The sequence below is a fragment of the Microcaecilia unicolor genome, chromosome 7, assembly GCF_901765095.1.
Source record: "Microcaecilia unicolor chromosome 7, aMicUni1.1, whole genome shotgun sequence".
Classification (NCBI taxonomy): Eukaryota; Metazoa; Chordata; class Amphibia; order Gymnophiona; family Siphonopidae; genus Microcaecilia; species Microcaecilia unicolor.
The window spans coordinates 31,699,878-31,723,297 of record NC_044037.1 but is presented as its reverse complement, the minus strand read 5'-3'; the positions used below and the strand labels follow the sequence as shown (position 1 = coordinate 31,723,297).

At 45.3% G+C, this 23,420-nt stretch overlaps 1 protein-coding gene across 3 annotated transcripts in view; it reads right to left on the bottom strand.

Moving 5' to 3' along the window:
* RNF128 (ring finger protein 128) overlaps positions 1–23,420 on the bottom strand; it is a 157,985-nt gene that overhangs the window by 97,852 nt on the left and 36,713 nt on the right. The window contains exon 1 of one of the 3 annotated variants that reach the window (XM_030209017.1): positions 5,228–5,898. The exons of 1 other annotated variant lie outside the window; for it this stretch is intronic. In XM_030209017.1, the coding sequence (XP_030064877.1) occupies positions 5,228–5,624 (397 nt within the window). In that variant the 5' untranslated portion in view covers positions 5,625–5,898. Of the gene's footprint in view, positions 1–5,227; positions 5,899–23,420 lie in introns of those variants that run through there. One more of the 3 variants, XM_030209015.1, reaches the window with a different exon arrangement.

The window sequence follows — 23,420 nt, the reverse complement described above, 5'->3', positions numbered from 1 at the left end:
TTATGTGAGAATGCTATGCCAAAAGTTTAATATCACTGAGTAATAACATTCTTCTATAACGTGCTTTGCAATACTCACTCTATGATTATGATTTGAACAAAAAAGTATGCAGAATGTTAATATAAGTATTCATCTTTTTTGCAAATAATTCACTTAATATAACTACTGTACATTAAAAAAAAAACTACAGAAAGGGAAAGGCCCTGCCATTCAGGAGACGACGGTTGTTTTTTTTTTTTTAAAGGACCTCTCCTACAACTGGGTTAATTCTTTAGAACGCTCTTCCACTAGAAAGTTCAAATACTACATTCAAAACAGGCCTTAAAACCTTTTTATTTACCAATGAATACAGTCCATGATGTGCTGCTGCCCTGCCTTCAGAGCACTAGGTCAGGGGTGGGAAGAGGTATCAATGCTCCAGCTCTCAACTTCTCTTTCTCGCTTCTTTCCTTACAGGATACGTATTTCTTTTCTTCAGAAAATAATGTACCATTGGAAACTGCTCTGAAAGCAGTCTTAAAGGCAGTATACTTATTAAACTTGATTTTTTTTAATCAATAAAAATAAAGATAGCAGAGCATCTTAACCATAATAATTCTGAATGCTTCCACTATCAACCTGATTTGCCATCTGACAAAGGGAGCAACAGCTGAGCAGCATCATCCCCATAACAGCAACAGGCCAGTTAGAGTTGCTGAACCTAATTCTGGTGACTATTAAACTGCACTCATATTTTACACCATCCTACAGTGCCCACTCCACATTTATAGAAATATTAGTAAAAAGCCATTTTTCCCAACATTTTTGAAAAAAAAAACAAACCTACTGCGAGAAGTCACATAATGCTGGTGTTCATCGATATCCCGTGTTTAAAATCAGAACCAAAAGCGTTCAAACATTTCGTTTGACTACAGAAGACCACATCATCCCTAAATGCCAAACAATATGCTAAGAAAGGACTTCAGTCATGGAGGTGACTATTCTGATCTGAATTAGCAATTTGTCTCATTTTCTAAAATATATACCAAAAAAAACATGGATCTGGCCCAAGGCAAGCTGAAGCAATCACTAGGTTCGCAAGTGAAAAACTTCAGTCTAGGGTTTCCTAACATCTCATCCACCCACATAAGTTTCTATGGCAATATCTTCCCAACTTTTTTTCAGCCCACAGCATAACCTACATGTTACCTGTAGCAGATGTGAGAATATATGCCTGCTGTGCTCGGAGAACATGCGGGCAATGACATTCATGGAGCCCGGTACGGACACTGCCATAATGTACTGTCACTTTAAAACCTTTAGGCAGTGCACCCACCACGCATGTGCGGGTGCCTTTCCACCCGATACTCAAGAGTGGGACTACTCCAAGGGGAGGTGGGAAGGATGTGAAAATATATACCTGCTGTCCTCAGAGAACACCTCCTACAGAGAAGTAACTTTGCTTTCTCCGAGGACAAGCAGGCATAATATTCTCACATGTGGGACCTGTTAGCTGTCAGGCTCACAATGTTAATAATGGTAATTGAAGCAGAAAGTGAGCCTGACGGGGAGAAAAGAAAATGGCAAGAGGGTGAAGTTGACATTTAGTAGTAAAAAGATTTTGAAGGACTGCATGCCCAAACCAGCTATCTTGCCTGGAATGCTGCTCCAGACAGTAGTGACCAGTGAAGGTGTGGATAGAAGACCACGTTGCTGCCTTGCAAACTTCTTCAATGGAGGAAGAGTAGTAGTGGGCTACCAAAGCCTTCAAAGCTCTTACATTGTGAGTGGTGACACAGAAGGCAGGGTTAAATGGCCATTTTTTCTCAATGGAGGAGGATGAATAGTGGAGTGCTGCAGGGATCTGTATTGGAACCGGTGCTATTTAACATTTTTATAAATGATCTGGAAATCTGAACAAGTGACGTGATTAAATCTGCAGGTGCCTCAGGTACAAACTTAGATTGTGAGCCCTCTTGGGACAGAGAAATATTGACTGTACCTGAATGTAACTCACCTTGAGCTACTACTGAAAAAGGTGTGAGCAAAATCTAAATAAATAAATATTCAAAGTTGTTAAAACACATGCAGACTGTGAAAAATTGCAGGAAGATCTTAGGAAATTGGAACTGGAAGACTGAGCATCCAAATAGCAGATCAAATTTAATATGGACAAATGCGAAGTGATGCACACTGGTAAGAATTAATCCAAATCATAGTTACCTGATGCTAGGGTCCACCTTAGGAGTCAGCACTGAAGAAAAAGATCTAGGTGTCACTGTAGACAATACGTTTAAATCTTCTGCACAATGTGCTGCAGCGGCCAAAAAAGCAAACAGAATGGTAAGAATCAATAGGAAAGGGATGCAAAATAAGACCAAGATTATAATGCTTCCATTGCTCCATGGTGTAACCTCACCTTGAGTACTGTGTTCAATTCTGCTCTCTGTAGTTCAAAAAAAGATAGTAGAGGAATTACAAAAGTTCAAAGAAGAACGGCCAAAATGATAAAGGGGATGAAACTCCCCTCATAGAAGGAAAGGCTAAAGAGGTTAGGCTTCTTCAGCTTGGAAAAGAGATGGCTGAGAGGGGATATGATTGAGGTCTACAAAACCTTGAGTGGAGTAGAACATGTAAAGTGAATTGATTTTTCACTCTTTCAAAAAGTACAAAGACCAGAGGACATCCAATTAAATTATATGGAAATATAGGAGAAAATATTTTTTCATGCAAAGAATAGTTAAGCTCTGGAACTCATTGCCGGAGGATGTGGTAATGGTAGTTGGTGTATCTAGGTTTTAAAAAGCAAGTTTGTGGAGGAAAAGTCCATAGTCTGTTATTGAGATGGACATGGAAGAAGCCACCGATTGCTCCAAGATTGGTAGCATAGAATGTTGCTACTAAATGGGTTTCTGACAGATACTTGTGACCTGGATTAGCCACTGTTGGAAGCAGGATACTGGGCTATATGGACCATTGGTCTGACCCAGTATAGAGCTATTCTAGTCATGTGCCCCACATTTCCACCTACATGCGTAAGCAACCATTTTTCTGGCTCAGTAATACTCTTATCAACATGCTCCAGATGAGTGTCTACATGAGTGGAATGTGGGCGGGTGGACATAATAAGATTTACAATTTATTCTTCTTGTAAATATTAGGTTCTCCACCAATATAGACATGAACATTTACACCAGCTTTATAACTAGTGTAAGTGATTGCACCTACAATATAGGCACATGTTTGCACTATTATGCTATAGTATTATATAAAGAAAAGCAAGCATCTACTATTTCTTTATAGGATAGGCTCCAAAAAGGCACCTTTTTATAGAATAAGCATCTTGTGCCTTGAACAGATGGCACATTGAGTGTTACCTAGCACTTTCAACAATGTAAACATATTAAACTTCACACATCATTCACTGCAAGTTTACTAATATTATAAAATCTAATCTGTAAAAACCTGCAAACCTACTTGCGCAAGCACACACCCCAGCACTGGTCCCAGTACAGATCCCCTTTGACCACCACCATGGAGTCCCCTGATTCTCACCAACGATATCAGAAGTTACCCATTACAAGAGGTACGTGCTCTAGGCAACTGTTACCATATTTATCATGGCAGCAAGCAGGTTTACCAAAACGTCATAGTGCCCCTATACAACTGCAGGTATGTTCAAGGACAATTGAGAATATTCAAATCAGTCCCACCAGCAAAATACATGAAATATGTACAGCATAAGTCATCACTGAATGAGTTTATAGTAATGCTGCAGTTTTGGGAGAGGTTGGTTGCATAGCCCTGGAGCAGGAGAATAAGAAAAACATTCAAATCTCTAGGAAAAAAATGACAGGGCACAAGAATAAAACATCTCAGTTCCGGAAAAAAAATATCATGGAAAATAATTGTAGTGTGAGGCAAAGAGGAGAAAACTCAAACATTAAAAAAAAAATAGTTATTCATAGAAAAGATGACAAACAGAATATCCAGAAAAGAAAAAACAATAGTGACACAAAGTGTGGGATAAGCATCGAGAGCTCAAATTACTAAGAAATAGGTACTAGAACACACTGTAGTGCTGGATGTGCCTGACTGGCCATATCCTCCAGTTTTCAGACCAAAGAATTCTAAAGATCTCAATAAGATGGACACCAAAGACATTACTGCAGGCTGAAAATTTTGGCCAGAACTTGCTGTCTGATGTGCCTAACAGCACAAGTAGAGAGCCAAGTTTAAGCAAGGGTAAGTAAATAGAATTGCAAAAACATAAAAAGATTAGGCTTTATGATGAAACTGGAGAAACTAAATTAGTTTAATAGCCTTTATCTGCCAACTTCAGAGATGTGGCATTGATAGACTAAAGTACAAATCATTTCGCCCAATCAGTACAAAGATAATTTACTAAACTTTTGGGCCACATGCACCATTTACCCCATAAGAGACATTTAATCCTACTACTACTATTTAGCATTTCTATAGCGCTTCAAGGCGTACGCAGCGCTGCACAAACATAGAAGAAAGACAGTCACTGCTCAAAGACCTTACAATCTAATAGACAAAAAATAAAGTAATCAAATCAATGTGTACAGGAAGGAGGAGAGGAGGGTAGGTGGAGGCGAGTGGTTACGAGTCAAAAGCAATGTTAAAGAGGTGGGCTTTCAGTCTAGATTTAAAGGTGGCCAAGGATGGGGCAAGACGTAGGGGCTCAGGAAGTTTATTCCAGGCGTAGGGTGCAGCGAGACAGAAGGCGCGAAGGGAACAGATAAGAAGGATTTATCCATGGAGCGGAGTGCACGGGAAGGGGTGTAGGGAAGGACAAGTGTGGAGAGATACTGGGGAGCAGCAGAGTAAGTACATTTATAGGTTAGTAGAAGAAGTTTGAACAGGATGCGAAAACGGATAGGGAGCCAGTGAAGGGTCTTGAGGAGAGGGGTCGTATGAGTAAAGCGACCCTGGTGGAAGACGAGATGGCCAGCAGAGTTTTGAACCGATTGGAGAGGGGAGAGGTGACTAAGTGGGAGGCCATCAAGAAGCAAATTGCAGTAGTCCAAACGAGAGGTGACAAGGGTGTGGATGAGGGTTTTGGTACAGTGGTCGCTCAGACACAGGGTCCCCCATACCCATAAGCACAAAACAGTAACCCCCCCCCCCCCCTCCAGTAACCCATTTAACGAACAGACCAATGGCTCAGCCTGCTCATTAATTTGTAATTCATACTCTAAAACGTTGTCTACACATTTCTTACCCGGGTGGGACATTTGGATGACCTCGTTGTCCCTCCCGTAGTTATAGATGACCACCCCGCCGGCGCCGTTCCTGACGGCGTTCAGGATCTTCTGGGTGAAGGTGCAGCCCCCGCGGGGCCCCCGCTGGATGAGGGCCAGCCAGTCGTCGAAGCCCTGGGGCACGCTGAAGTTGGTGTGCGGATCGCAGGCGAAGTGGCCGTCGCCGTCCGCGTCGGCGGGCACCAGCACGCCGGCCGCTCTCTCCAGCGGCGAGTCCTGCCCGAAGACCCCCAGCTCGCCCTCGTGCGACTCGCTGTAGTTGCCGCGGACGAAGGTGATGTTGAGGTTGGCGATCCACATAGCGTCCGCCGCGCGCAGGCACAGCAGCGCGAGCAACAGCAGCCGCGGCCCCTCCATGCCTTCTCTGTCTTGTGTCCTGCTACTACCGGGGTGTCGAGGAGGAGCAAATGCTGTGTCCGAGCCGTCTCTCGGGAACTGACACTGTGAAAGGAGAATCCGGTCGGACTCTCAACGAGGCGGGAAGGATCACAATGCGGCACGCGCGCGGGGGTGAACTACTTCTCTCTCCTTCAGAGCACTTCCTACAGCGTCACCACCACCAGGTGTTGCTTCCTTGGCTTGTACCGTCCACCTCCTTCCTCGACCAGTCCAGCGGGGATGTGACGCGCGCAGGTAAAAGGGGCGGAGCTGTCATCAAGTCAGCTGCTGGAATCAAGACGTAAGAGTAGGGGAAGCGGGCAGGCAGGAGCACGTGACTCGCTCGTGGCGATCCCCGGCGCGCAGGCGCGCAGACAGCAGGGTGACGGTTTTCTTAGTCGGGCGTTTACAAAAACAAAGAAATCGTATTTTTAACGGCGTTTGTTTTGATTTCAGGGAGAATGTAAAGCATTTGTATGAGGAGGCAGTGCAGATGGCAATAATGAAGCGCGTTGAGATTTCCCTCCTCATAGTGCTCGGTGGAAAAAAAAAACCCCGGATCCCCTTATAAACAGATCGCTATCTATTTTATTTAGAATGCAGCAGTTCTTCAAAAAAGGGAGGGATCATTCCTGCTCCAGCACTTTTACTCATAATACTCTAAAGTGCTATATCGAAACGGCTAGAACCACCTGGATCCGATTCCAGCTCTGTTTTCTCTCAGAAGGACTGTATCGACCTGGATCCAGCACTCACACCCCAGCAAGGGCAGCATCCTCCTGGAATGGATCCAGCACTCATTCTTCCTAGAAGGGTCCTATCCCCCTGGATCCTGTACTGTTTTATCCCAAAAGGGCTGCATGCCCCTGGGTCTAGCACTCATTCCCCCCCCCCCCCCCCCCCACACAACTTCATCCAGCACTCATTCTCTTTAGAAGGGCTGCATCCCGGATCCAGCTGACATTCCCCCCAGAAAGGTTCTATCCTCCTGGATCCTGCACTGTTTTCTCCCAAAAGGGCTGCACTCATTCCCTCAGAAGGGCTGCATCCCCCTGGATCCAGCACTCATTCCCCAAGAAGGGCCGCATCCCCCTGGATCCTGCACTCATCCGATCCCCCCCCCCCCCCCCCCCCCCAGAGATGCAGTATTCCCCAGGATCCTGCACTTATTCCCCACAGAAAAGCAGCATTTCCCTGGATCCTGCACTCATTCCCCCTAGAAGGGCTCTATCGTCCTGGATCCAGCACTGATTTCACTCAGAAGGGCTGCATCCCCCTGAAGCCACCATTGTTTTCTCTCAAAACGGCTACATCCACTGGGATCCAGCATTCATTCCCCCCAAGAAGAGCTCTATCCCCCTGGATCCACTATTGTTTTCACTCAGAAGGGCTCCATCCACCTGGATCCAGTGCTCATTCTCTTTACAAGGGCTGCTTCCATCTGGATCCAGCACTCATTCCCCCAGAAGGGTTGCATCCCGGATCCAGCTCTCATGCCCACCAGAAGGGTTCTATCCCCCTGGATCCTGCACTATTTTCTTCCAAAAGTGCTGCATTCCCCTGGATCCAGCAGGGCCGGTGCTAGGGTTTCTGGTGCCTTCCTGTAGCCTGTTAGCCGGCGCCCCCTACCCATCCGGGGGCAGGATCACTATGGCTCTGCCCCTAAGTAGCCACACCCCTTTTACCAGTCATGGTGCGTATAAACAGTCATCATTGAAAATATTACACTAGTATAGGAGAAGAAAAATAACTTGGGTTTTTTTTCCATTATAAATAATTTCTGTAAGCTGTTATAGCTCCAGTATACCCAAAATGACACAAACCAAATTAGCATGCAGACTATGCATGCAGCACAATACCAGAAAAACAGAAAGAAACACGTTGGTATGCATTGCAAAATAAGACAGCAGATGTAAATTCTCAAATTGGACATATTCCAAACACTGAAATGAAAATAAACTGATTTTTTTCTACCTTTGTTGTCTGGTGACTTTGTTTTTCTGATCATGTAGGTCCCAGTCTCTGATTCTGCTGCTCTCTATCTGTTCTCTTAACTCCATTTCCAGGGCTTTCTTCCCATTTATTTCTTTACTTTCCTCCTTTCTTCTTCATTTCTTGCCCTACATCCATAGGTAAAAGCTGGGTCCTCCGCAGACTTCACTGGAGGAGGTATAGAGTGGATCCAGTTTTTGCCTATTTTATACATCCATGTGCAGTTTTTCTTCTTGTTTCCCTTTCCCTCGTCTCCGTCAGTATGCACCTCCTTTCTCTTTCTTCCATCCATGAACAGCATTTTTCCTCTTCCCCCCTCCATCCATGCCCAGCATTTCAACTCTCTCCCTCCCCTCCATCCATGTGCATCTCCTTCCTCTTTCTTTCTTTCTTTCTTTCTTTCCTTCCCTCCATCCATGTCCAGAATTTCTCCTCTCTCCCCTAAATCCATGTGCATCTCCTTCCTCTTTCTTCCCTTCCCTCCATCCATGTCCAGAATTTCTCCTCTCTCCCCTCCATCCATGTGCATCTCCTTCCTCTTTCTTTCCTCCCCTCCATCCATGTCCAGAATTTCTCCTTTCTCCCCTCCATCCATGTGCATCTCCTTCCTCTTTCTTTCCTCCCCTCCATCCATGTCCAGAATTTCTCCTCTCTCCCCTAAATCCATGTGCATCTCCTCTATCTTCTCTTCCCTCCATCCATGTCCAGCACTTCTCCTCTCTCCCTTCCCCTCCATCCGTGTGAATCTCCTTCTTCTGCCTTTCCTTCCTCCTTGTTTTCCAGTTCAGATTTTTGCCTTTGTATCTCTGTTACTGGTCTGTGATTCCTTGTTTCATATTTTTGTATATGTTTCACATGTGTGAGCAAGATGTGTTATTCTGCTAGGCTAGCATGTAGTTTTTGTGTAGAGATCTGTAGCAGTCCCATTTGTTCTTTTTTTCTCACTAGATAGTGTATTGGGGTTTTAGGGTATTGTGTAATATGTACAGTGCTGCCTTTTCACAGATAAGGTTGTTTCTGTTTATGTCCTGAGGGTTAGTGATATTATGGTACAGTAAGGTTCTGAGTGTGTTTGTTAATGAGTTTGTGCTTAGTGTTTTGCAGTGGAGGGACTGTGTGTTGGCCTTACTGAGGTGACTTCAAAACTTTAATTTAATTTTAGTTTGTCATAACATCAGAAGGGGTTTGTGACATAATCATCAAATGTACATACATGTGTCAATTTTTACAAGTAGGGCAGGGCGGGGGGGCCCCATCAAACTGGTCTGCACAGTTGCTAAGACCGGCCCTGCTACCACTCAATTCCCCCAGCCATGAAGGGCTGCATCCCACTGGATCCTGCGCTCATTTGCCCCAGAAGAGTTGCATCCCTCTGGATCCTGTACTGATTCCTCCCAAAATGGCTGCATCCACCTGGATCCAGCACTCATTCTCTTTAGAAGGGCTGGATTCAGCACTCATTCCCCCCAGACTTCTATCCCACTGTCAGTTGGTGTACCTCAGGGATCTGTCCTGGGACCTCTTCTTTTCTCCATCTATACTTCCTCCCTTGGTACTTTGATCTCATCCCATGGTTTTCAGTATCTCCTTTATGCTGATGACTCCCAGATCTACCTCTCCATACCAGAAATTTCAGCAGGAATCCCAGCCAAAATATCAGCCTGCCTGTCTGACATTGCTGCCTGGATGTTTCACCGCAATCTGAAACTAAACATGACCAAGATTGAGCTTCTTATCTTTCCCCCTTAAACCAACCTCTCCTCTTCTTCCCCCATTCTGTATCTCTGTGGATAACACTCTCATCTTCTCTGTCTCATCAGCTCGTAACCTTGGGGTCTTCTTCGACTCCTCTCTCTGTACATATTCAACAGACTGCTAAAACCTGTCATTTCTTTATAATATCACCAAAATTTGTCCTTTCTTTTCTGAGCACACTACCAGAACCCTTATCCATACGCTTATCACCTCTCGCTTAAGACTATTGCAACTTGCTTTTCACAGGTCTCCCACTAAACCATCTTTCTCCCCTTCAATCTGTTCAAAATTCTGCTGCACGATTTATATTCTTCCAGTGTTGCTATGCTCATATTAGCCCTCAGGTCACTTCGTTGGCTCCCTACCCGTTTCCGTATACAGTTCAAACTCCTCTTATTGACTTACAAGTGCATTCACTCTGCAGCTCCTCAGTACCTCTCAACTCTTATCTCTCCCTACACTCCTCCCCGGGAACTCCGTTCACTGGGTAAATTTCTTTTATCTGCACCCTTCTTCTCCACTGCTAACTTCAGACTCTGTTCCTTTTATCTTGCTGCACCATATGCCTGGATTAGACTCTGAGCTGGTACGTCAAGCTCCATCTCTGGCCATCTTCACCTTTTTGATGCTGCTTTTAACTCCTAAGCCTTACTCACTTGTTCAGTACCCATGCTTTATCATTCCCACCTTAGTAATTCCCTCATCTCTTATTGTCCTGTTTGTCCTAATTAGATTGTAAGTTTTGTCAAGCTGGGACTGTCTGTTCATGTTCAAGTGTACAGCGTTGCATATGTCTAGTAGTGTTATAGAAATGATAAGTAGTAGTAGTAGCAGACTCATGTATCTGGTTGTTTGTCTGTGAAGATATATCTGTCCTTCTGTAGGTGTCTGAAGAGGTGCTTGTGTTTCTGTGTGTGTGTGTATGTGTGTATGCGCATGTGGGGATATGAGTGCCTAGGTTGCATGTCTTTGTAAGTATGAGTGTGAAGATGTGTCTTTCCTTCTGTAGGGGTGCGGGGGGGGGGAGGCTATGAGTGTTTGGGTTGTATGTCTGTGTAGGTATGAATATCTGTGTGAATGAATATGAAGATGTGTCTATCCTTCTGTATGTATGTGTGTGTGTGTGTGTGGGGGGAGGATATGAGATGTCTGAGGAGGGGTGTGTGTGGAATATCTGTGTGAATGTATATGTGAATGAGAATGTATGTACCTCTCTGTGTTTATATACCTGAATTCTCTTTTCCAGCACCTTCCTGTGTCATAATTTGGTTTGATTGATCTGATGTCTTGTGATTAGCAAGGAGATGTGAATTCCTTTGAAGGCCTATCTGGTTTTTCTTGTTACTCTTGAGCACTGGTTCTTCTCCTATAGCCTGCAAACTAATCCCATCAGGTTGGGAAACATCCTGTCTACTTAGTACTTACACTGTCATCACCAGTGATAAAACCAAGGGTCAGAGCTGCCTGTAATATCTCCTAGAGGTCTTTGGCTAACTCTCAGGGTAGGCCGTGAAGCTTCAGTTGGGCTGACTTTCAGGTTAGTCCCAGAACAGCACAATGTCATGCTGACAGTAGCCATTCACTTCTCTTAACAACCCCTTCTATGCTGCCCCAGACCCTGGCATGAATTTCCCGCAGTAGTTGTGTATTTTTGTTCCATGATGCTGAAACCCTTTCTGCAATGATATGGGGCTTGCGCCAAAAGAGATATGAGAAGAGACTGGAAGACCTGAATATGTATACCCTAGAGGACAGGAGGGACAGGGGAGATATGATACAGACATTTAAATACTTGAAAGATATTAATATAGAAACAAATGTTTTCCAGGAAGACCATGATCAAGTATATAATATCACATTCATTGTTGATTTAATCTTGAATTGATTATGAATGTGACTGATGAGCAGAGTGGATGGACCATTCAGGTCTTTATCTGCCATCGCTTACTATGTTACTATTAGGCTCATTTTCGAAAGAGAAGGATGCCCTTCTTTCGACATAAATCGGAAGATGGACGTCCTTCTCCCAGAGACGTCCAAATAGGTATAATGGTAACCCGATTTTGGACGTCTCCAATTGCAGTCCGTCGCAAGGACGTCCAAATTTAAAGGGGGCGTGTCAGAGGCGTAGCAAATGTGGGCCTTGGGCATGCCTAGCACTTGGACGTCTTTGACCCATAATCGAAAAAAGCAAGGACGTCCCTGATGAATACTTGGACGTTTTCACCTGGACCGAAATGACCAGATGACCTTCCGTTACTCACCCAGTGGTCACTAACACCCTCCCACTCTCAAAAAACATCTTTAAAAATATGTCGTGGCAGCCTCTATGCCAGCCTCAGATGTCATACTTAGGTCCATGACAGCGCATGAAGGTCCCAGGAGCAGTTTTAGTGGGTACTGCATTGCACTTCAGACAGGCGGACCCAGGCCCATATCCCCCCACCTGTTACATTTGTGGAGGAAACAGCGAGCTCTCCAAAACCCACCACAAACCCACCGTACCCATATATAGGTGCCCCCTTCACCCGTAAGGGCTATGGTAGTAGTGTATAGTTGTTAGGGGACTCCACACACAAGGTAAGGGAGCTATGTTCCTGGGAGCATTTTATGAAGTCCACTGCAGTGCCCCCTAGGGTGCCCGCTTGGTGTCCTGGCATGTCAGGGGACCAGTGCACTACAAATGCTAGCTCCTCCCACGTCCAAATGGCTTGCATTAGGACGTTTTTGACATGGATGTCTTTAGTTTTGAAATTCGCTGAAAGTCAGAAACGTCCATGTCCAGGGATGTCCAAATTTAAGGATTTGGATGTCTCTGATGGTATTTTCAAAATGAAAGATGGACGTCCATCTTTTTTCGAAAATATGGGTTTCCCCGCCCCTGGATTTCACCCTGGGTTTCCGTTTTCGAAAATGCCCCCGCACATCCCACAGTAAAACTATGTAAAACCCGTGGTAACCAGGCGGGAAGTTTTCTGCATCAGACCCTTTGTACGGGATAGGCATGGCAGATACGGGCATGTGGAGATTACTCAGGGTCCTCGAGGCCAACAAACTAGTTAGGTTTTAAAGATTTCCTCAACGAATATGCATGAGATTAATTTGTGTGTACTGTGTTCATTGGATGCAAATGGATCTCATGCATATTCATTGTGGAAATGTTGAGAGCCCAACGGAGATGTGGCCCTCAAGGACCGTGGTTGCCCACCTGTGTGATAACTGATATTATATGTCAGTGAAGTCTGACAAGGTTCATGGAAATAATTCACCGTAAATATTTCCTACTGTCCACCGTCCAGGTACCTCAACAGACAACCTGCTGTTGTGCCAACTGCCAGCTCTGTAACATATTGTAATGTCTGTCTGTTTGTTTGGTTTCATTTGCTATGCTTTCACTACATTCTGGCTGAAAAACGTACTGTTATTTATCTGCCTATGCCAAAACATTCCAAGGGTGTAAGTGTTTAATCTCTCTATATAAAAGGCACCACCAACGTTCTATGAAGCCTCCAGCCGGAAGTGTGAAGGGGGAGAGATATCCGGTTTCCCCATGTCTGCCCCGCCCTCGCTCTCTCTGTAACACAAACAGTGAAGGAAAAAACATAGCAAAGCACGAAATCAAATCGCTCTCTCTGTAACAGTGAGGGACTCAGAGGGGGGAGGGGAGAGAGGGCAGGGACACACACATTCCCACATGCACACAGAAGAAAACCTTGCTAGCCCCCCGTTTCATTTGCATCAGAAACGGGGCTTTTTTTACTAGTATTATATAAACTGTAATGTGATGCTTCCTAATAAAATACAGGTTCGCAGATGTGAGGCTCGCTCTTGTTGAAAAAAACAAAACATGGAAGGTGTCAGCTGATAACTACTTGATTCACTCTACCCACTTGTGCCAGCTTATTGGACTATTACAGATCTTGATTGATCTGTGGCCTTTCCCTTCTTGGTGTCAGTAAGAACCCTTTGTTAAGATATGCAGAGGCATTTTTCTTTTATTTAAAATGTACAAAAAAAACATTAGTACAATAAAACAAAATCAATATTTGATGTTATGGCTGCCTGAGCACCAGATGTGCCTCTGTGGAGCTCTCAGGCCTCATTATATTACTAATTTTTTTGTGGAAGACCCCTGGTATATTAACCCCAAGCCACTTTTTAGTCAACATACTGGGGCAATCATGAGCAAGACGGACAGTAATCAGTTGCAAAAATCAACATTTAATGTAGCTAGACTCAGCTGGGGGTGAGCAGGGCCGGCCATCCGCTCACTTGCAAAATCTTTCACCTGAACTTGTGATTCTCCTATCTCCGCTGCCCTCCCCTTTTCATGCACAGGAGCAGTATTAATTGAGGCAGGCACGCTCTTCAAGTTACGTGAGAATACAACCAGATTGCTATTTATGCTTCGGTTTGGGGCTAGCTCCTCAGTCAGGGTGAGTTTCAGAGCTTGAAACAGCATTCAAATTAAAGAGAACCTGAAATTTTAAAAGTGCTAAAAATAAGTTTTAAAAGTATTTGCCTTAAATCTAATTGCAGAATTCAGGTGCTGGGAGTCTGTACTTGGTTGTCATATGCTCAGATTTGTTTAAATCATATGCAAATTAGTCCGGTGTTTTTCACTAAACATTCCCATGAGTGCCTGTATGTTAATCTGCATTCAAATAGCACTCTCTGATTGGATGATCAGCTTCTGTTAAGAAATCTGCCCGGGAAGTGAACAGAGTGAGAGCTGTCCTTTGCCAAGAGAGACATCCAGCTGTGACTTCCTGTGTTTGTTGACTGAAGTTATAAAAGAGTGCCTGATTGTGGTAAATGAGAAAATATAAGTGAAAAGAGATTGGTGGCGATTGAAGTTTCTCTAGTGAGGAAAAGGATCTGAATATTTCAGGATTACTTGAAGTTTATGAAGAATAGAAAAGGGTGAATTTCAGTTTAAGAGTGTTTAAATGCTGTAAGCTATATAAAGGCTAGGTAGATTTAAGTGACTGTAAGCAAGGAAACCTTAATATTTGATCTGAAATAAATATTTGATCTGAGATAGTTGATCAGAGATAAATTTTTGATCTGAATTATATCCTTTGGTGCAAAGGAGATTAGAATGCAATAGAGTATTTCTTTCTGTTTACCAGTACAGTCAAATAATTCCATTCCACTTAAATAATTTTTTGTTATATATATGAGGGAGTAGTATCTGGATTTATTGTAAATCAAATTGATTCCATTCACAGGAATTCATATTCACCTTCACCTTCATGCATTCATCCGATATTATCTTTTAAGGATGAAGTTTTATTTTATGTTCACTCTGTCTCTTGTGAGCTGAGCACAGTTAGTTTCCTCGGCTGGCACGACTACATATTAGAGGTATTTTGATACTGTGTGACGTTTTACCACAGACGGGTGACATATATAAAACATTCTCCTTGGATAGGATGTGATATGTGAAAATACATTTTGCTTTAATGAAATTGCTAAACTTTAGAGTCAGAGACTTATCAATGAGGGATACATACAGTGCTATTTTTTCCTGAGGTCCGGCTTACTTGCCTGCTCCCTTCTGTTCCTGCTCTGCTGGACGGGGGGGGGGGGGGGGGGGGACACCAACCGATAGTCTGCAGGGGGGCACCAGAGACCCTAGGCACGGCCCTGGGGTCGAGGCAGGCTACCATGGTGGAATGAATGGTGCTTCAAGATGGTTTAGGGCCAGGCCCTCAGCTTGTCGAGGCCTCAGATCCCTCCAAGAGCTCCAAAGATATATTCGACCATAACTTTAGGGGTGGTGCTCTTGGAAGTTCAATCTGGTGCTCAGTAATTGAGTATATATGTTTGGTTTAAATGTCTGTTTCTTTTACTTTGCTATCAATATATTGTAGTTCCTTTCCATCTGATTATTAATCTGTAAATCACTTTTCTGTTCTTAGTTGTACCGGTATATCAAGTTCGAATAAAGAATAAAAAACAACAAATTTGTATGGTTTGCAGAGCGGCATGGGAGCACTCCATTCTGAGCTGCAAGAGATGGTGAGCCATAGTGCTTATCTTCAACAGAGAACAACGTACACAAACTCCCCAGGGAATTAGTTAATATGTGAGAGGCTCTTACTAAAGCTCTAGCAAAGATCGATGTCCTTGAGTGCCTGTCTTGGTGGAACAGCATCCACCCCTGGTTGGGGTTCCAAAGAGCAGAGAAACTAGTGGCATGAGTGCGCTGGTCGAGAAAATCTTGGGAGAATTGTTTGAAGATCCTCCCTTGCCATCGGATCTAATTGTCGAATGAACTCAATGTGCACTTGAGAGTAGCATTCTGTGAAATAGGATCGGCCTTCGATTTTTCTGTGCAGAATTCTGAACTATTGTCATAAGAAGATAATATTGCAGCAGGCTTGACAGAACTGGGATCTTCAGTACAGCAATGCTAAAATTATGGTTTTTGTGAATTTTGGTCCTGAAATTGAACATCAATGGATGCTATACAGAGACGTAAAAGAAGAGGTTTTTTCCTTCATAACTCCCACAAACAATGATGTACCCTGCCACAAAGAAGGTAGTGTGGAAGGGGGAGAGTGTGATTTTTGTCTCCCTATGAGAGGCTGAAAAGCTCCTGCAACACCACTTTCCCACAGCCACAATACCACAGCTCAGTTGGGTGTTGGGAACTCAGAGGCAGCAGCATGTGTGGATTTGGCCATGGTGGAGGCAGTGGCGTAGCTAGGGTAGTTGACACCCGGGGCCGGTCATTTTTTTAACCCCCCCCCCCCCCCCCCCAAATCCAGTACTAGGCATACCGAGAATACAAAACACTCAGGACCTATAGAGCAAGTCTACCATACCATAAACAGTCATTTGTACGAGTCACACAAGGAAAAGGAAAGCATCTTAAACACTACAGTGAGCACTAGAACATCAATTCACCTATTGTAAAACGAAACCAGACAGAATAGTACAGATCGTAGATCCTGCACAGTCAATGCCAACTGAAAGCCATGTCTTTTTCACAAACACACACCCTAATCCACTATAGAATAAGTAATCATAAACTTTCTATTTAGACAAAAATTAAACTGAACCCCCGATGCCAGACTCTGCATACAATGCAACACCACAGAAACAGAAAATGTCCCCTAGTACTGTGCTAAATATAAAGACAGCAGATGTAAATTTGAAAAAACTAACATACCAATCACCACTTTACAAATTAACAAATAGAAATAAAACAAATACAGAAAATAAAATAATACCATTTTATTGGACTAATACATTTGGCTTCCAGAGGCCAAAATCTCCTTCCTCAGGTCAATACAGTATAGTACTGTTACAGTATCCTATCCTGACCTGAGGAAGGGGGTTTTCTTCTCTGAAAGTTAAGTCGAAATGTATTAAAATTAGTCCAATAAAAAGATTACCTTATTTACATGTTCTATTTATAAACATTTATTAACACAGCTACAATACTATATCCTAAAGCAAAAAAATAAAAATATATTTTATTTACAGTTTGTTGTCTCTGGTTTCTGCTTTCCTCATCTTCTTTTCACAGTCTTCCTTCCATCCAGCATCTGTCTTCGCTCTCTGCCATCCAGTGTTTGCCCTCTCTAATGTCCCTTCCATCCACCATTTGCCCCAGGCTGCCCTCTCTCTCTCTCCCCCTTCCACCCACCATCTGCCCTTTCTCTCTGCCCCTTCAATCCGTCCGCCCTCCCTCTCCCATCCATCCAGGGTCTGCCCTCCCTCACACTCCCCACTTCCATCCAGGGTCTGTCCCCTCTCTCTCTGCCCACTCTTTTCAGCCCCCTTCATCCACCACATGCCTTGCATCCCCCTTTTTCAGGCCCAGACCCATTCTCCCACCTGCCCCAGGCATGGATCCATTTTCCCTCCTGCCCCCTTGTCAGACCCCAGTTACAGCTTCAGACCCCTTCTCCCCTCTGAGCACTCCCCTCCCCAGTCCCCTTCTCCCCTGAGCACCCCTCTAAGCTCCCCCACCCTCCCGAATCCCCTTCTCCCCTCCGAGCACCCAGTGACCCTTCTAAGCTCCCCCACCCTCCCCAATCCCCTGCTCCCCTAAGCACCCCCCTAAGCTCACCCACCCTCCCCAATCCCCTTCTCCCCTGAGCACCCCTCTAGGCTCTCCCACCCTCCCCAATCCCCTTCTCCCCTGAGCACCCCTCTAGGCTCTCCCACCCTCCCCAATCCCCTTCTCCCCTCTGAGCTTCCCCCTCCCCCGAGCCGGTCCCGTCCTGTGCCCCCTCCGTTGAAAGCCGACAGCTCTCGTCTCCTGCCGCTACCCTGTTTTTTTTTTTACCCATTGTAGCGACGCGGGCAGCGCTTCCCGTCTGCCCTGTGAAGGAGAAAATCGCGTCGCTGGCGTCGGGCCTTCCCTCATTGTGTCCCGCCCTCGAGGAAATAGGAAGTTACCTCAGAAGAGGGTGGGACACAACGAGGGAAGGCCCGACGCCAGCGACGCGATTTTCTCCTTCACAGGGCAGACGGGAAGTGCTGCCTGCGTCGCTGCAATGCATTAAAAAAAAAGCAGGGTAGCGGCAGGAGACGAGAGCTGTCAGCTCTCGACGGAGCACCCCCCACCTGCCGACACCCGGGGCGGACCGCCCCCACCCTTGCTACGCCACTGGGTGGAGGGGGTGGATTGTGCAGAGATCAGATGCAATGACCTCTTTCTGCCACATGTGTGAAACTATTGATGTTTACTTGGACATTTCTTGCACCATTTAAGCTCTACACAGCTGCGAGGAGGTCTATAGAACACGGCTACCTCCCCTTAAGGACACTCCATCATAGAGTCAGAACCACCTTAAAGCTCATAGTCCTGCCCACAATGGAAGTGACACTGGAGGGGTGTAGCCAAGAGGGCATGGTCCAGGAAGTATAAACGCTCAGGGCACAGCTAGGTTAAGGAGACCCAGAGGGAAGCAGTAAAGGCCCACTGTATACCCTGCGCCATGTCTGTGAACTGCAACAGCCAGGCAGGCCAAGTTTAATATGAGAACTGTATTGTTGACCCAGCTGGAGGCAGGCTGGGTCCTCTCTTGCAGGAGGCTTTTGCCCACTTGGGGTGTTGTCCAAGCAATGTGGTAGTTTTGTTGCTGAAGAAGCGAGATATGGAGCAGACAGACATGCACTGCCTTATCATCTTGATCAATGTTGATATGAAACTCCTGTAAAGGTGCATCAGAGTCATTTGGAACTGTTTCTTCCTCCATTTATTCACCCTGATCAGATAGGCTTCAATATAAGGGACATACCTCAACTAATAATACTCACAGGCTGCTTAACTTGCTACAGTTGGCTGAAAAAGGATGTTTGACGGGGGTAGCAGTTGCACTGGATGCCAACAAAGCATCTGACAGAGTATGCTGGCCTTATTTATTTGCTGTCGTGAATAAGGTGGGACTTCAAGGGCCTGACAACTTATTAATGGGGCATTATCAACTCCAATCTCTACTACTACTACTAATCATTTCTATAGTGCTACTAGACATATGCAGCACTGTACACTAAACATATATGAGACAGTCCCTGCTCTAAAGAGCTTGTAATCTATTTGAGACAGACAAACAGGCCAAATAAGGGATTAGGGAAATACTTATTGTGAGAATGAATAAAACAGACATGGGTAATGAACAGGTGACTAGGAGTTAGGAGCAGAAGCGGAGCCAGGGTGACGGCGCGGGGGGAGCGAAAGCGGCGTGAGAGCGGACTTCCGCCGGTGCACATTTTCAATGCAACACGAGAAAAAAATAGACACCGGCAGAACTTCGTTTAGGGGAGCGACCGCGCCCCTGGCGCCCCACCTAGCTGCGCCACTGGTTAGGAGTTAAAAGCAGACTCAAAAAGGTGGGCTTTTAGCCTAGATTTGAATATTGCCAGAGCTGGAGCTTGATGTACTAGCTCAGGAAGTCTATTCCAGGCATGAAGTGCAGCAAGTTAAAAGGCGCAGAGTCTGGAGTTGGCATTATTTTCTTCCTTTCCTATCATTTTTAGACTCTAAGCCATACTTTTCGATGGGCGGGATAGTAAATCCTGAGTAAACTTGAAACTTGATAACAGAGATTTACCTGAGGAAAGGAGTTCCCAGGGAGGAGTGTAGGGAGAGATAAGAGTGGAGAGATACTGAGGAGCTGCAGAATGAATGCACTTGTAAATAAGAGTTCGAACTGTATGTGGAAATGGATAGATATGGACCCTGAAGCAGATAACTCAAGCTAAGGTTTAGTAAAAGACCCCTAAGTGCAGTGGCATTCCTAGGGGGGCTGGCACCCGGGGCGGATCGCCGATTCGCCCCGCCCCCCGGGTGCAGCGTGGAACTCCCCCCTGGTGAAAGGATACCCCCGCGAAGGAACCCCCCCCCCCCCCGCCGGGTGCACGCCGCCGGGGGGGGGGGGTGCCGCGCGCGCCTGTCCTCCGTTGTTCCATGCTTCTTCTCTGCCCCGGAACAGGAAGTAACCTGTTCCGGGGCAAAGAAGAAGCATGGAACAACGGAGGGCAGGCGCGCACGTGCGGCACCCCCCCCCCTAGGAATGCCACTGCCTAAGTGCCCCTTTTGCTCCTTCATGATCTAATGGTCCCAAGGATTCCCTCACAGGCTTTCTGCTTCTGATGTACCTGAAAAAGTTTTTACTGTGAGTTCTTGTCTTTGTGGCAAGTGTCTCTTCATATTCTTTTTTAGTCTTCTTTATCAGTGTTTTGCATCTGACTTGCCAGTGCTCAAGTTACTTCTTATTTTGTTCATTTGGGTCCTTTTTCCATTCTTCATGAATCCCACTCAATGACGAGACTAATGGTGGCAGGCATAGGCGTAGTTTGACTGTTTCATTTGGGGGGGCAAAGGAGGGGGCGGAGCATATTAGCATATTCATTTGCGTATATACATAGGCAAATGAATATGCTAATATGGAGGAAGGAAGGAAGGGAAAAAAGCTGGCTTTTTTTGGGAATAACCATAATGAATATGTATGAGATATCAAGCCAGCTCTTTCTCCCTTCCTTCTTTCCTTCTTCCACTCCAGTAGTATTTCCCCACCCCTTTTCCCATACCATGCCAGTGTTGACCTTAGAAATGCATAAGCTCTATATGTAGATCCTTCAAGAGGTAGTGTGTCATGATTTACGCTCTACACCCTTTCTGATGTTTTGGTGCCACCTCAGTAAAGCCAACACACAATCTCTCCACTGCAACACACTATACACAAACTTGTGCAAAAACACACTCATAACCTTACTAAACCATAACAGCACTAATTCCAAGGACAGGACGAGCTGCAACCTTATGCGTGAAAATGCAGAACTGTAATTACACCAGGCTCTAAAACACCAATACACTACCTCGTGAAAAACACATGACACAACAGACATGACACAAGGAACTAGAAAGCAAAAAATATGAAGGCAAAATACTGAACTGGAAAGTTAACTCGATGTCAGACTCAGCATGCAGCAATACCAGAAAAATTGAAACTTACATGCAAAATTTCACAGAAAGCTGACATATTCCAATTAATAAATTCTGAATAAAATACTTTTTTCTACCTTTGTTGTCTGATCATTTAGTTTTTCTATTCGCTTTGGTCCCAGTGTCTTCTGTTTTATGCAGTGTCTTCTTTCCATTTGATATTCCATTTAATAGATTCAAAATAAAATACTTTTTTGTACCTTTGTTGTCTGGACATTTTACTGTTCAATCATGCTGGTTCCAGTTTCCTCTTTTCCTGTCTTTCTGCTAATTCTCCTTCAACTGCTTGCTGTCCATTTGTCTTTTCTCTTCTCTCCTGTCTTATTCCATTCCTTCACTACACCTACCTTTGACACATTATTTCTTTTTTAGCTGTTTCCTCTGTTTTTTTTTTCTTTGCTGCCTCTCTGTTCACTTAAATTTCACCCTCGTCCTCATCCTTCTCCTTTTTAATTTTCAGCTATCAAATTCCATTTCCTTCTCTCACCCACTAGCTGCCCCATTCCTCTTCTCAGTCCTTCCTCCAATCTTCCATTTCCTTTCATCTTTAATCAACTCTCCATTACCACATTTCTGCCCCCCCCCCCATCACTATCATCCTCTCATTTGTTTCCTTCCCACCTCCCCTTTGGCCTCTCCCAAATAGTTCCACCATTTGCAGCATCTTCCTCCCTCCAACCTTCTAGCCCAGCACGCCTGCTCCCTTTCTCCCCTTGTAGCCTAATATCTCCCTGTCCCTTCCACACACACATCCACACCCCAGTATCTTCCAGCCCCCCCCCCTCCCTGTGGTCCAGCATTTCTTCCTCTCTCTCTCCCCTCCCTCCAATTGTCCAGCATTTCTCCCTCACTCCCTTCTGTCCCTGGATCCACAATCTCTCTCTTTTTCTCTTTCCCCTCTAATGTATATCTATCCCTCCCTCTCATCCATCCCCATGTACAACCTCTCTTCCCTCCTTCTTCTCTCCCACTGCCCACATCACTCTCAGTATCTCCCTTCCTTGCACCCTGGGCCCAACATTTATCTCTTTCGTTCTCTTCCTTCCCCTTTTAGCATCTCTCCCATCCCCATACAGCATCTCTCTCTGTCTCCCTCCCTCCCACTTCCATGTTCCAACATTTCACCTTTTCTCTTGCGACATGTCCCTCCCTCCTCCTCCACATCCAGTATTATTTCTCCCTCTCTCTCCCCCATGCATCTCCCCCCACCAACATTCCCCACCTCTCTCGCTCACCTCTACCTAGCATTACCCCATCACCTCATCAGTGCTCCTGTGACTGTCTCTCCCTGCCACCAGCCAGCATGCTGCCTCGCTCTTCCTCGCCGGCGCTGCCTCAGTCCCTGACTCCCTGCAGCATTTTTGTCCGTCACAGGCAGCCTCGTTCCCGCTCCCCTTTGCCGCGTCCTCCGGCTCTCTCTGATGCACTTCCTGTTTAACAGGAAGTGCATCAGAGAGAGCCGGTCGGAGGAGTGGAAGCGGCAAAGGGGAGCGGGAACCAGGCTGCCTGTGAGAATGAATGGCAGCGCTGACGGCGACGGACAAAAATGCTGCAGGGAGTCAGGGACTGAGGCAGCGCCGGCGGGGAAGACACAATTAAGCCCCGCCAGTTCGCCGGTGCGACTCGTTTGGGGGGGCAATGCCCCCCCTCGCCCCCCCCCAATCTACGCCCATGCAGGGGTGAAATATAAGTTTTCTATTTATGTAGATGATGTTCTTGTGTTTGTTGAATAGCTAGATGCTTCTGGTCCAGCACTGATGGCTATCTTGGAGGCCTTTAGAAAGGTTTATAGACTTAATTTTGATAAATCTAAGCTTTGCATCAGATTTGTTGGGTATCTATACCTCTTTTAAATACCTTGCTGTTATCATTCCTGGACAACTGTGAGATCTATACTGAGTGAATTATAGGCCATTAATAGATTGTATATCAGCTGACTTGGGTCTGTGGATGGATCTACCCGTTTCTCAGGGAGGATGTATTACTCTAATTAAAATGAACATGGGGCTCATTTTCAAAAGAGAAAAACATCCAAAAAGTGTCATAAAGCACCGTTTGGATGAATTTCTTCTCAAAACATCCAAATCGGTATTTTCAAAACCTATTTTGCAGATGTTTATCTATGCAATTTGTCTGCAGTGCATCCAAATCATATGGGGGCATGTCGGGCGTTTCGAAGGTGGGATTAGGGTGTGCCTAACATAATGGAACAAAGCCAAAACGTCTGGGCGAAAACTTCGCTTTGGTCTAGATCTGTTTTTCTAATCAATAAGATACAAAAAGTTGCCTTAAATGACCGGATGACCACTGGAGGGATTCAGGGATGACCCCCTTACTCCTCCAGTGGTCACTGACCCCCTCCTACCCCCCCAAAAATGTAAATAAAAATAGTACTCACCAGCCTCTAAGACAGCCTCAGATGTTATAGGCAGGTCCATTACAGCAGCATGCAGGTCCCTGGAGTAGTGTAGTGATGGGTGTAGTGCACTATAGACAGGTGGACACAGACCCATACCTCCCCCTGTTATACTTGTGGTGGAAACTGTGAGCCCTCCAAA